Source organism: Gopherus evgoodei, chromosome 12, assembly GCF_007399415.2.
Source record: "Gopherus evgoodei ecotype Sinaloan lineage chromosome 12, rGopEvg1_v1.p, whole genome shotgun sequence".
Lineage (NCBI taxonomy): Eukaryota > Metazoa > Chordata > Testudines > Testudinidae > Gopherus > Gopherus evgoodei.
The window spans coordinates 11,184,266-11,198,253 of record NC_044333.1 but is presented as its reverse complement, the minus strand read 5'-3'; the positions used below and the strand labels follow the sequence as shown (position 1 = coordinate 11,198,253).

General features: G+C 39.0%; 1 protein-coding gene across 4 annotated transcripts in view; it reads right to left on the bottom strand.

The window, feature by feature from the left end:
* Positions 1-12,085, bottom strand: part of ESRP2 (epithelial splicing regulatory protein 2) — a 66,837-nt gene extending 54,752 nt beyond the window's left edge. For 3 of the 4 annotated variants that reach the window (XM_030582076.1, XM_030582079.1, XM_030582078.1), the window contains exons 1-3: positions 11,996-12,085; positions 11,650-11,802; positions 10,613-10,741 (exon numbers count right to left, since the gene is read on the bottom strand). In XM_030582076.1, the coding sequence (XP_030437936.1) occupies positions 10,613-10,741; positions 11,650-11,784 (264 nt within the window). In that variant the 5' untranslated portion in view covers positions 11,785-11,802; positions 11,996-12,085. Of the gene's footprint in view, positions 1-10,612; positions 10,742-11,649; positions 11,803-11,987 lie in introns of all 4 variants that reach the window. The other variant, XM_030582077.1, reaches the window with a different exon arrangement.
* Positions 12,086-13,988: the final 1,903 nt, after the last annotated feature.

Below are 13,988 nucleotides of genomic sequence, written 5' to 3'. Positions count from 1 at the left end.
GCCTGCCCTGTTTTCTGACAGTCTGCCCTGAGGTATGCACTCACAGTCAGGAGCCACTCCAGACAGCATGACAATTGTCAAAGAATTATGCCACATTAAGACTATGCAGAGCTTCTCCTGCCAGAGAAGTAGGGAGTCACACATCAGGTACTTTGTCTGCATTTGTGGATTATCAAAATATTTGCACGTTGCTAAAAACTCTATGCAATCAGACCTTCAGATCAGGATGTCATTTAGCATAAATGTTAGATAGCAAGTTCCTCACCCATTCACGGGCATTAAGAGTCTATGGCACTTTTTTTTCCAAAGAATCCACAAGGTTCCTCTTGAATTAAATAAAGTTACATTTTGTAGTTACAATTCTGCCCATCTAAATACTCTCTGCAATTTCAGTTACATAGAGTATTCTATGCTTTTCATCCTAAACATCTGTGCAGGGTTATTAGAGTCAGAGTTTAAGAAAAGACGAGACCATCAGATCATCTAGTCTCACCTTCTACCCACACACTAAACCAAGCAACGTATTGTTGCACTCAGTCCCTGAAATGGCAGACTTGATAAGCTGGAGGAAATCACTAAAGTTTGGAATCTTTGTATGAAAGGAGTCTGTCAGTGAGACACACCAATATCCATATAATTACAGGCATGCAATAGAGAGAATTAGAGGTTTCATTTCTATAAAGGGAGTTTTTTAGCTTAAAAAAAGAAAAGGAAAGATATGAGCCAAAGGACCAAAATTAGTCTTTGAAAAATAAATGGAACTATCCCTAGATTAAACATACAAAAGTATTAAATGTAATGGTTTTGCATAAAGCAAGCATTACAAGGGCAGTTACTCTAAAACCAAACTCCAACTAACCTTTTTGGGCTCTCTCTCTAATATCGCCTTGCTACCTCTGCCAATAGCCAGAGTCAGCATCTATGTTTTTCTTAGACTGACTATTTAACCTAGATGTGCCACAACATGTTGAGTAAGGTGTTGTCTTCATCTAGCAGCAGTTAGCTACCCAATGTTCACATGCATGAGGCTTCGAAACTCTTAAAAAGTGCTGAGTAGAGCAACATGCAGAAGTGAGAGCTGTGCAATCCTCTGGACAGCTGCCACAAGAGCCAGATTGTAGGATCATAGGAGAGCAGTGAAAAACACAAACTCAAGAGATTTATAAGATCTACAGGAACAGTTTCTCAAACTGCTTCCCTGTTACCACATGCCAAAGCTGATGGTAGACCCACGATTTTTGATTATGAATAGAATTTCCAAAAGCATGTAAGGAGGTATTCAGACAATAGCATACAATAATGAGTCATAACTACCTACAATAAGGTAAAGTCAAATAATCCCTTAGGATCATGTGCTCCTCACTCGGCAGTCTTCATTTCATACATATTCCAATGCTATTTTTAAAAATAGAAGTAAATATTGTCTCAGGTTCTGCCTGACACAATATGAGCATGCCAGACTACATTAGTGACATGCCAGTGAAAAGCTACTTGGCTTCCAAGCACATCCATCTATCGCATGTGAAGATATGAATTGTTTGGGTGACTATACAGCAGAGATCGGCAACCTTTGGCACATGGCCTGTCAGGAAAATCTGCTGGCGGGCCGAGCCGGTTTGTTTACCTGCTGCGTCCGCAGATTCGGCAGATCGCAGCTCCCACTGGCCACAGTTCGCTGTTCCAGGCCAACGAGGGCTGCAGAAAGCAGCGGCCAGCACATCCCTCGGCCAGCATGCTTCCCGCAGCCCCCATTGGCCTGGAATGGCAAACTGTGGCCAGTGGGAACTGTGATCAGCCGAACCTGCGGACACGGCAGGTAAACAAACCATCTCCGTCCACCAGTGGATTTCTGTAGTGGGCTGCATGCCAAAGGTTGCCGATCCCTGCTATACAGGTTGTTGCAATAGTTTGCTATTTTATAGCTGCTACTCCACCCCAATCTGATAAGAAGCTTAAGTTACTGTTTAACTTTACCAGAAGTAGGCAGCAGCATCGGGAGAGAATGTCCAAATTCTCCCTCCCCATATTAGAATGAAGCCATTATGAACACTCACCAACAGTGACTAATGTGGTCCAGTGGTTAAAGAACAACAGCACTGGCAGCCAGCACTACTGAGTTATTTCCTTGTCTGCATATCACTCATGATGTAGCCCAAAGCAAGTCATTTAAGCTACCTAGGTCTCAATTTACTCAGGTGTAAAATGTTTTAAATATACTTCTTGGGGGTATACAAGGCTTAATATTTGTACAGCACTTGAATCTCTCAGATGAAAATATTATGTGAAAAATATTACTGTGCCCCAAGCCCCTGTGGAGGATATACCTTGCCAAGACTGCACACTGACATGTGACACAATGATGCTTTCGAAGAAGCTATCTTAGGCATGAGCTGTCATATGGCCTAACTGACTGTAAAGTAGGAAGTGTTCCAAATGTGACCTCCAGGGACTTGGACAGCCCAAAGAATTAGCAATGAAAAAAAGACATCAGACTCTACCTACAGCATCAAAAACAGAATCAGGGCTAGATTTGGGGAAACTGTGTTTAACTATCCATCTCCCCTGCTAATCATACGAAATCCCACTATATAAACAAAAGCCTGGAACCAGGCAAAAAGCATAAAGATCTGGAGGAACTAAAGGCAATTGTTTTATAGACTGCTGAAGCTCCAAGATTAGGTGCAAGACTTCACCTTAACTAGCTATATTTGAATTTAGCAAAGACAAGATGCAGGACCAGAGTACTGCACAAAACTAGATCCTGTAGATATGCCAGTAGTAGTGCTCAGTTTAGCAGACCATCCCAACAAGCTCTTAGCAAACACAACCAGTACTTTAAAAATAAAAAATGGCATATTCCCTATCCATCTTACCAGCAAATCACAACTCTTAGCTCTCACACTAGTCAGAGTCATGGCAGCTGAACATTCAAGGTTGCATGCAAGACAAGAAGTTTAGGGTACATCAGTACAGGGATAAAAGACCCATGGCACAGTAGCTGCTGGCCAAGGCTTGAGGCTAAAAAGCATATAGTGTAGATGTTTGGGTTCAGTCTGTAGTGCAAGCTCTGGGACCCTCCATCCTCATAGGATCCCAGATCTTGGGCTTGAGCCCAAGCCTGGACGTCTACAGTGATTTTTCAGCCCCAGAATCAAGTCCCACAACACCAAGTCAGCTGGCTCAGGTCAGCTGCAGGTTTTTTATCCCTGTGTAGAGATATCCACATAGATGCATTCTGTTGGGCTAAAGAACTGAAATACTATTTAAATGGCCTTTAAATTATGCATTTGTTTAAAATCATTAAACCACCTCTTTTAAAGCCTTTCCCCTTTCCCTGCCAGACTCCAAAACACTGTCCTGGGAAGAAAGTGGGCCAGGATAGGACTCTGCTCCCCTATTGCCCTGTACACCCTAGACATGTAAGTGCCAACATATGGTCATCATCAGCTTAAAAGACATTTGAACAGTTGTTCTCATTCACTCATTTCCTAAAATATTTTTTTAAAAGGTCACTATGTGGGAGAAAATATAGAGCTAGTGTAGGAAGTGGAAATGGGAATCTGAATGTCTCAGAAGTGGTGAATTTTTTGCCTTAAGACTTGCCTCCGCCTCCTCTCAGCCATGTAACATCCTATACTTCATTTTGCATGGACATCCTGAAGGCCACATACTTCTTGATGCAGATCTAAATATCTGCTGTAGAGGGAACAGCCTACTTGGTTATCTATGCCAACTACTCTCCAAAATACCAGGTCTATGATCTAGAGCAACACCACAATTTTAGAATACAGATATGCCAACTACAGAAAATTCATTTGGATCAATGGGTCACAAAATTAATCAAGGTTAAAAAAAGACACAAAACCATAGATCTCATTTTTAAAACTAGAGATTTTGTGAGCTACAAGTTCAGCACTTGAGGGAATCAATCTAAGGATAAGTTTTCACTGCAGAGTTAACTTGAGTTATTTACATTGGTTTTATTTCTATTGAGTTAGCCTAGCTCGAGGGGTAGCAGCCACACTGCAAAGTAACACTTAAGCTGCTGTGTCCACATTGACACTGCACTTGCATGTGGCACTAAGACTTCTGGGAACATATCCCATGGTTCTTGGAATGCAGTAAGATGAGCAGCTCTATTAATTGTTTCCCAGTGAACTGTGGGAGAACTTGTCTGTCCTTTCTTGGCATGGGGGGATTGTGGGAAAGCACCACTGGGCTAACAGTACTTGAGGTGGAGCTAAAGGCAAAGCTCAAGTTATCACTCATGTTAACTTTGCAACGAAGACAAGCCTGGAGGAGCTTGGATTTACAGTTGCTCCAAAGAGCTAATGTGCACACATGCAGTAGTACTATTTTGCAATTTTAATAATAGAATATGCTGCATATATAGGCAAAGACCTGAGATGGGGACTCCATCACATTGCTTTTCCTATGCTTTATCAGAACGAAGGCTGGGGAACAATCACATGATTGCAAAGTAGTTAAACACTGCTGTTATTTCCCTTCATCCATACCAATTGCTCTTAAAAAAAAAGCAAGTGTTGGTATTAGATTTTGTCAACACTACTGATACCATTTTGGTATGAAGAGTAGGGAGCATGGGTGCTAGAGAAGCCTCGAGGAAAAGACAACCCACAACAATGTATCTGTTTGGATTTTATCAGCATTGATACTAGCAAGCATTCAAGAGTCAGATCTCTAAAATCAAGAGATTGGCATAAAAATGAGATTTGTCAATATAAGTAGCTTGGGGTTCTTTTTATTTGTCTTCTGGCCTCTGAGGCTTTACAGTAAAAATCAGTTCATGTTTTCAGGTTTTTCCTATGTGAACATATGGATTAGAAAAACTAATTTCTTAAAAACGAAAGCTTTAACAGATACCAAATACACCTCTACCTTAATATAATGCTGTCCTTGGGAACCAAAAAAAAAATCTTACTGCATTATAGGTGAAACCGTGTTATATACTGAACTTGCTTTGGTCCACCGGAGTGCGCAGCCCCGCCCCCCGGAAGCACTGCTTTACTGCGTTATACCATGTTATTATCAGGTGGCATTATATCAAGGCAGCAGTGTATCACCAGACGCATCACAAAATCACAAGAGTTGAAAACAATGAAATGGGAACAACATTTACTACCACACTGTGGAGAAGAGGCTGCAGAACAAGTTCCCTTTAAGTTTAGTTCCAACTGGTTAATCAGGCTGCAGGAATCCACTAGTTCTATCACCCCTTGTCCTTTAAAGGCTCAAACAACTAGTTTGTTTCCTGCCAACTTGGTTGATATTTGGCAAAATATACCAACCCTGTGATTCTATTGCTAATGAACAAGAATATGGAAGTGTAAAAGGAGCAATTTGTTTTCATGGCCACTTAACTTAATGGCAAAGCCCACAGTATTTTCAACTTCTGCTCAATGTAAGAGAAAAAGAAATCGGTATATTGCTTGCTTCCAAGTTCTTTAGGCCAGAGAAGACAAAGTAAATTTATCCCTGGTCTATTTGCTGCAATATATAATATGATGAAAGGCCAGCATGCAAGTATTTGAGTGGAACTAAAAGATGATTTCATATTGTTCCATTACTGAATTTTGGGGGAACATTTTTCAAAAGGAGTCACACACACAACTCCCAATGAAAACTCCTGCTTTGTGATTACTGCTCAAAGGAAATCAGTAACTGAGAATGGAAGCCACCAAGTGTCTTCATATCGCAGGCATTTCTCCACCATAATTACTAATTTTTCTTCAGCTTTTTCCTCTCTCAGGATGACAAGCAATAAGGCTTGTGCAAGGTGAATAAAGTTGACTTAGGTCATGCCTTCGGTGGGGTGTGGAGGAGTTAAGATATTGGCAGTGTCGCTAGTTCTCACAATAGCTGGCTTTTCCTCAAAGCCCCAGCTGCTGGAATTAGGACACTGCATGAGAACCCCAGCTTTCATTTAAAAGCAAAAGTAGGCATCTAGCTCTCCTGGTTGCAAAGAAAAGCTTGAAAATATGAAGTAAGTGCACCTCAAAGGCTCAGAAACCAAAAGGGAAATAAAATTATTCAAAAATTTATTATTTAAGGAAAGTCTCATGATTTGTAAGCCACTCATGATTTGTTGGGGAGGGGGGTTCCAATTCACAAATTTTGAACTTTTGAGGTTGGAAATATGGCATGAGAATGACAAAGAAAAAGTCCACAGCTGGCCATACTTGCCTTTTAATGTCTAGACCAGGTACTTAGGACGCTTTCCTCTTCGTACGAGAGCTACAGCTATTTTTACCTGATTATATTTCAAAAGGTACTTGATGGGGCATTTCTTTATAGGCAATGACTGCTTTAAAAGCTTACATCACTGGATCTAGTGCATATAATTTGTGATAAGAAGTATTGTGCAAAGAGCTTCCAATCTGTTTTGTGTTTTGAGATGTTCAACTCCACTATACCATATGACTGCCTAAAACTGTAACTACATTAGGTCAGACTGTGCAATATGATTCTAATATGGAAGATAAAAATTCCTAGAGTGCAAGACATTTTTAGTTAAAAAACAAAATCAGTCTGATTTTATATGGCCTGGAAATTAATCTCTATATGCACTCAACTTACTGAGATATTTATTATTTTAGAAGAGTTTGAGACTTAATACTAAACTTGCATTGAATATGAAAGGAAACTCTCAAGCTAGGACAATGAATCCGAACCAGTAAGGAGCAGATCATAGGCTTTCCAAGACTGTAAGGATGTCGTACTTAAAAGTTATGTTTTGGAATCATTTCCATTTTGAATTCACTGACTACGCAAGCAAACTGACTAAAAGGGTGCAAATTTAGGATTTTGGAATCCCTAACCGAATTTCCTCCACTAAGACAAAAAGATACCTGTATACACTATATCACTGTGCATCATAGAATGCAATCTAGCCCTTGGATCTACAGGCATTGGAGTTTGTTACCATGAGCAAGGATGAATAAGTTAGAGAGACACGGTGTAAATTGATCATATCATGCACATTAAAAATATTCATTATTTGAAGATTCCCTTTGATCTTCAAATACTGTTTTTAAAATAATAAAACAAAACTTTGTAGAATAATATAACTAGTTTACTCAAGACCATACAAATACAAAGTTTTCCCTGCACTACCACACCAACTTATGCAGGTAAGTGCATAAAAAAAATAAAGCCCAATTTTGATTTAAAGACATCTCCTTAAATTGTTAAAGCCTAGTCCACTAGTAATATATAACCTGAACCCCAACACATGCTTTTAATGGGCCATGTGCCAGTGCTGAAGGAGAACTGCTGTCAGTCGTTTGAATTCTGCTAGAACAACAACAAAAATAATCCTTTCAGGCTCAATGAAAAAGCTCAGCCACCTGCAGTTCATCCATTTTTGTCCATGCCTGAAGCAAGGCTGAAAGTTACAATATACAGTGTACTTATGTTTGGAAATTCTCTCTCTCCAACATAGGTAGAGATTGGGAATCCAATGGAAGAACAGTATATGATTAACAAGCACTGACACTCTTGATTACAGGGCTGAGATTTGTGCAAGGGCAAATTAAGTGCAAGACACTTAAATTTACCTTTAGCTTTTCAGAATGGAGTTATATATATGAAAAACACTATATAAAATCTCAAACTAGGAAGAGGCATTGCAGTGTAAGATATTTTTTTCCCTGAAGCTACAGTCTCTCTGCAGGCTTTGTATACTGGAAAAGTGTAACTGGAAAAACAGTCTATTATTTCAGTCACAATCCAAAAAGCAAGATTTCTATTTTAAATATATTGCTAGTAGAAGTTGTATAGCCACCCATACATCTAATTTAAAACCAAACATGCTTTTTAAAATGTGAGTGAATAAATGTGCAGTACTATCATATTATATTGTATTTCTGCAAGCAGAGCATTTGAGATCTGGTCTAAAAAGAAATGGTGTATACCTAGGTGACCATATGTCCCAATTTTATAGGGACAGTCCTGATTTTTTGATCTTTTTCTTATATAGGCTCATATTACCCCCCACCCCCATCCCGATTTTTCACATTTGCTATCTGGTCACCCTACGTGTACCCACTGAAGCCAGTAAGAGTTGAGGGCACTCAGATGAGGCTCATTCACAATACAAGCTGCTACTGTGCAAGCTTCCCTTTCCCAGTGCTGCCAACGCTCCTGACTAGAAACAGCAGGGCTGGGCTACTTTCAGCAACAAACGCCTGTCATTATAAGTTTGGGGGGGGGGGGCCTTCTGAGGGACCAGATGAAGACGACTAGTTTTGTGATCTCACCCTCCCTCTGCAGAGTTTGCAATAGTGTCTCCAGAGGTGGATAACGTTTAGTAGACTGATCAATTGCAGGTTCTCTACAACATGGCCTCCAATCTAGGTATAATTTGTGGTGTTTTTTTTAAATAACCACTTTGTCTAATTGCACTTTTAAAAGTGCATTAGAAAAATAATCTAAATTTAAAAAAAAATCTGCATTCATTGACAGTACAATAGAACCTTGATTTTACAAACACCAATCATATGAATATCCAGTTACACAAACCATTTTTCTTGATAGGGGTTGAAAAAACAAAAAAAAACACACCCGCACACAACAAAATGTTGAAGAGCAAGTTGATATCCTTTCACATTCCAATTCCTTGAACACACTGAAAAATCACTTCAGAGTGGTTTGAAGGACAAGAAGAAAGCAATGCAGTGCACCTGACTGCAATTTATGCATTGTATTTATTATAATTTTGAGATGTTCCATTTAATGAACTACTCAATCCCCAATTATTTCAGGCAATAAGGGTCCTACTGTACCTGAAGGCATCAAGTAATTTTTAAGAACCTAACACAACATGCAGGGATCAGCTCCTGTAATTGTGGACTAAAGATTCTACTTTTGCTACCAAAACATGAATTAATATATCCTCATAACACATCTGACTTCAAGGTATTGTCACTCTCTTTTTACAGGTGGGGAAACTGAGGCACTGAGATTAAGTGAAGTGCCTAAAGTCACACAGAAAGACAGTGAGAGCCCAGCAGTTGCACTCCAATGCTTTAATCACAAAAACATTCTTCCTCAATTGCCAAGATCTGCCACCCAAAATGAAAAAACAAAAACCACTTTGCAAGAGTCTCCTCCACACCCATACACAAAAGCTAATATTTCTCTTTATATGCTGGAGTAGACCCACCTACAGCACAGTTTACGGCAGTAAGATACAATCTCTCATAAAAGTATGGAGTATAATTAAAGGGTGTGCTATAAAGGTAAACAAGGAGTACTTTGCTAAGCTGTTCCAGATGCCTTTAGTGCAAGATCTGGGACAAGCTCAAACCTGCAGCTTTACATTTTCTCAGAGTTATTTTGAAGCGATACAAATCACTTTGCACTCCCAGCTGGATTCTTGTGAAACTTGTGTAACAGAAAAACCAAAGAGTGTAATCCATATTTAATTTTGAAAAATAAATGATGTTGAATCCACAAGGGTTATATATTTATATTTAAGAAATTATTTAGTCCAGGTAGAGTGAATTGTTAACCATTCAGCATCAAGTAAGGTTAGTTCCTATTCTGCCAAGTTATGTATGTGTCACCAGAAGTTACAACATGAACCTGTCCTACTGCCTAAGCAAGTTTCTCTTTCAAAACACACCCACAATGACTCAAGCAAGGTGTGGAAAGACAGTTTTCATATACTCCACAAAAATGAACTATTGTATTTTTCCAGTCAAGTTCAGTATACTAAGCTATCATATTTTAGAGAGACAAAAAAAGCCATGTGTATATACACTAAAAATTAAAGTAACTAGCTGTCTCTTTAACCCATAAGGATTATAAGATTTTCAGATTATCATATTGCCTGAAATTAAGGTGATGCAGAATGTTTCAAGGAGCAACATGCAACAATAGCAGAAACAAGCTTATAAACAGAAGGCAGGGATTTTTGTATCATACGTTTGGACATCCAAACTCAACTTCTATCTCACTATAATTAAGCACTTCACTATCTATTAATTTAAGATCATTCAGTTCAACTTTCTAGAGAAGTCATGCACACTCTGCATGTGTGGTATTTTACAGAAACTATAATTTGGTATGTGCAACTAATTACCTTTATAGTAAATAATTTTTCTTCACAACATGAGAAAGACAAGGTCTTATATTAGCACTGATAATCTTAGGAATCTGTATCTTTAGTATAATGGTATTTCTTTGATCAAACTTCTCTGAAAATTTTTTGTTAGTACCCTAATAATTTCTGATGTGTTAATTATTCTGCTACATCCTGTTAAGCCTTGAATAAGAGAACTTTAGGGTAAAAATTGGACATGGGCTTATTAGAATAAATTGAAAACATGGGTCAAAACTCTCAAAACAAGAACACTGACTCAAAAGTTTTGCCACAATGTACTTGAGCTATTCCCATTTTTCTCTGAGAATCCAATTTCACATAGCTCAACATCTCTCTGTGGGGCAAACCTTGACTGAGGTATTGCTAGTTTTGAAACAGTTTGCTAGGGGTTTCAAATTGAAAGGCAAAACCAAGTCTATTTGCTTTATTGCATCAGTTCAATCCTGTTCCCAGAGTTAACCCTTAAATGCCCTTGCTGGTCCTCACCTGTTGGAGAACTCGGTCCAGAGGCTCAGCTTTGCTCAGTCCCTCTGGTGTTAAGCCACTCACTTCTCGACACTGGTCACTTAGCTCCAAATTGTCTGCTTTTACCAGGGATTTGTGCAATGTCCCTACCTGAAAACATGTAAGCGGGGGAGAAAAGTGAGGAGCAATGGAATGAGTTCATATTACAGTGCATTCAATTGCTTTGCAGAAAGGTCGGAGAAGTCCAGTATCACTTTCCAAAAAATGTATTTGTCAATTTCACAAATTAAAGTCCTCCTCAACTTTTCCTTCTCTCCTGACCCAGGAGAGGAGACTCCCAACACTAGGTACTTGCTATGGGTTCTTATGCATTCATAGGAAGAACATGTTTTCCACTCAGCATTGGTTCGTTCTTTAGTTGTTAGTTTTGGTGGGAAGATCATATCGCTTTACACTATTTGAAGACTCTGCTCAACAAAATTGACAATTGTGTACATTTGTGTACGTAGGGATTAAAAACAAAACTTTACATCTAGCAGCTTCTGACTCATTTACATTACAGTAATTAAAAATAAAAAAAATTTTTAGCATGGCCTACAATAAGATCCATATTTTTTAAAATAGCTTGATCATTAGGAAAAAAACAAAAACAAAATCAAGGCCATTCAGGATCTGTTTTCCTTATGGAGACAGTTTCCATTAAACCATGCAGATTGGTGTACCAAGCGTGCATGCGGGGAGAGGGAAAGAGGATTAGAAGCCTCCGAAAAGGAGAGGGAAATCTAACATTGAAAGAACAAACGTTTAAAGAAAAACAAGTAACCTAATTTTAAAAAATCTTAGGGGAAAAATAAAATAAAGTAAAAGGCCTCTGTAGACTTAACTGCCCCCACCGCCTCCGTTTTGGTGCATTTGTGAAATGAACAAACAGCCCCAGCTGAGGTGGATATGTGATACTGACCATAATGCCTGCACCCGGCCAGCCCAGGGCTGGGGGGCTGCTTCGCTTGCAGTGTACGTATATAACACAACCTTGTATCAAGACTTTGAAGCCATACCTTCTTGCTGTGTAGATCCACAACTTGCCACACCAAGAGAATTAGTTCCCTCTCATCCGAACCCAGTTTAGCCCCATATGCACCAGCTGTTGCCCCAAACAACACCACCAAAGAGTCACTGTGCGAAGCCGTCATGACCACAGGGGGAAACAACTACAATCAAAAGCACAGGTCAAAAAAAAAAAAGACAAAGGAAAATAAAATAAATCCCACAGAGACTCACCCCTTCTTCCAAGTGATCAAAGGGGAAATAAAAGGACAAGGAGTAATAACATCAAGAGAAGAGAGCGCGCTATTGGGGAAGAGGGGCTGAGACAAAAATGGAGAAAACTTCTTACAGCTCTACCTGTTCTCAATGATCTCCTTCTCCCCGGATCTGATTGGGAGGTGAAATTAACAAGCTGTGGGTTTCTCTCCCTCTAACATCATGGCAGGAACCCAGCCTGGGCTTGGGCTTTTTTTTTTTTTTTTTTTTTTTTACACCTCTCCTAAGTTACCTGCCCTTGATTCAGACCATGTGACTGAAGTCAATCTCCCAAAGAGACAAAGCCATTGGGTCTTTGGAAAAGGTGTAGGAGGGACGTAGGGAGAATCAACGCCTGGCTGACCCTGCCTGATTGGTTTTTCAGAGAGATCAGAGGAATACTCCCATTCTCTATTTAATTCTGCCTCCAGGAAGTGCCTCTACCTGCCTGCTTTCAGTTTTACAGGATTCCTTTATCAGCAACCAGTGAGTGGAATGCAACATACAGCTGAATATTAAAGAGACAGGAGGCCTCTCTGGTTTGTTCACTAAGTTCTAAAGGTGTTTGGCTACACAATTTTGTTGGTTTAAGTTTGTTTAGAGATCTTTTTCACTTGCGCTGAATCTACCTATGTGGAAGTCTTAAGTATTTATTAATATAGCTGCTTTAACATGGTTTGATCTCTGAAGCATTTCTTTCAACTTAAATCTAGATGTTTTTTCAATCAGTGTACCAGTGGGTGTGTATTCAAATCTCTTGGGACAGCTAACAAAAATAAATGTACATTTCATACTGTAATATTATAAGGGAAAAATGTTTAATGGGTGTAACACTGTAGCCAGGAAATATCATACATTTAGGTCCTGATCGTAAATATTGTCCACAAATGCAGATCCCAATATAGTCAACAGAATTCTGTATTGACATAAGGGTATGCATGGAACAATTTGATGTATGCCTGAAGTGTAAGGCACTCCGGAAATCTTTTAAGTTATTGCCACCCCATGCTGAGCAGTTCTGTAGCTATTACTTGCAGCCTGATTACAATAGTTAAGTTTTTCTTCTCTGTGTAGGCATATGTAACTTTTTTTTTCTTTTCTGCTTTACCAAAAACAAACTGGGAAAAATTCTTTTTAAACTGAGGAAAACACACCAAAAAAGAGAATTGAGGAACTTTACCACTGTAAGTAGTTCCATTAACTGTGTCTACTCTGGCTAAAATTGGATGCACAATTCCCTACCAGTAGTAGCAGTTGGGGAATTTGTAGTGTGGAGGACTCAGATGATTTTAGCATCCTGTTGCTTAACCCTGCTCTAGTTTTAAAATAATAAACAAACTCATATCTCTCTTTAGCAACATCTTCAGCTATTGCTACCACTGCTGGAAATGCGCTCATGGTGAATTGTGTATCTAATTGGACATTAGGAAAAACTTCTTAACTGTCAGAGTGGTTAAGCACTGGAATAAATTGCCCAGGGAGGTTGTGGAATCTCCATCATTGGAGAGCTTTTAAGAGCAGGTTAGACGAGCACCTGTCAGGGATGGTCATAATATTTAGTCCTGCCATGAGTGCAGGGGATTGGACTAGATGATCTCTCAAGGGCCGTTCCAGTCCTACAATTCTGTGGTTCTACGATCATTTTTGTAGTGCAAAGATTGCCCTTTAGTCTAATAGGACTACTCAAGGTTTCTTCAGTTAGAAACTATATTTTCCCTCTGATAAAAGTTGATGGGTGCCAGATAAATTTTATTTAATAGTGGTGTAGCTATAGTGATGATTGACTGGGAAAGGGCAGAGTTGTACATTTATTCATAGTTATCTGATTGTTAAAGTATGGTTTAGATTTTTAAAGCTAAATTTTCTCTAATCTATTATATTTTTTAGGCTTTAAAAGACTTAGAAACAGCCTACAAATGCTTAAACTTGTACTTAACTTTACTCCAATTGATTAAAATTGAATGGCCCATGATGAAGTTAAATTATGCAACTGCTTAAGTGTTTGTAGGATTGGGGCCTATGTATATAATTTAGTTTGCAAGTATTTACATAGTAAAAGCCAGGCAGCGAAATCTCACAATGCACAGGACTAACT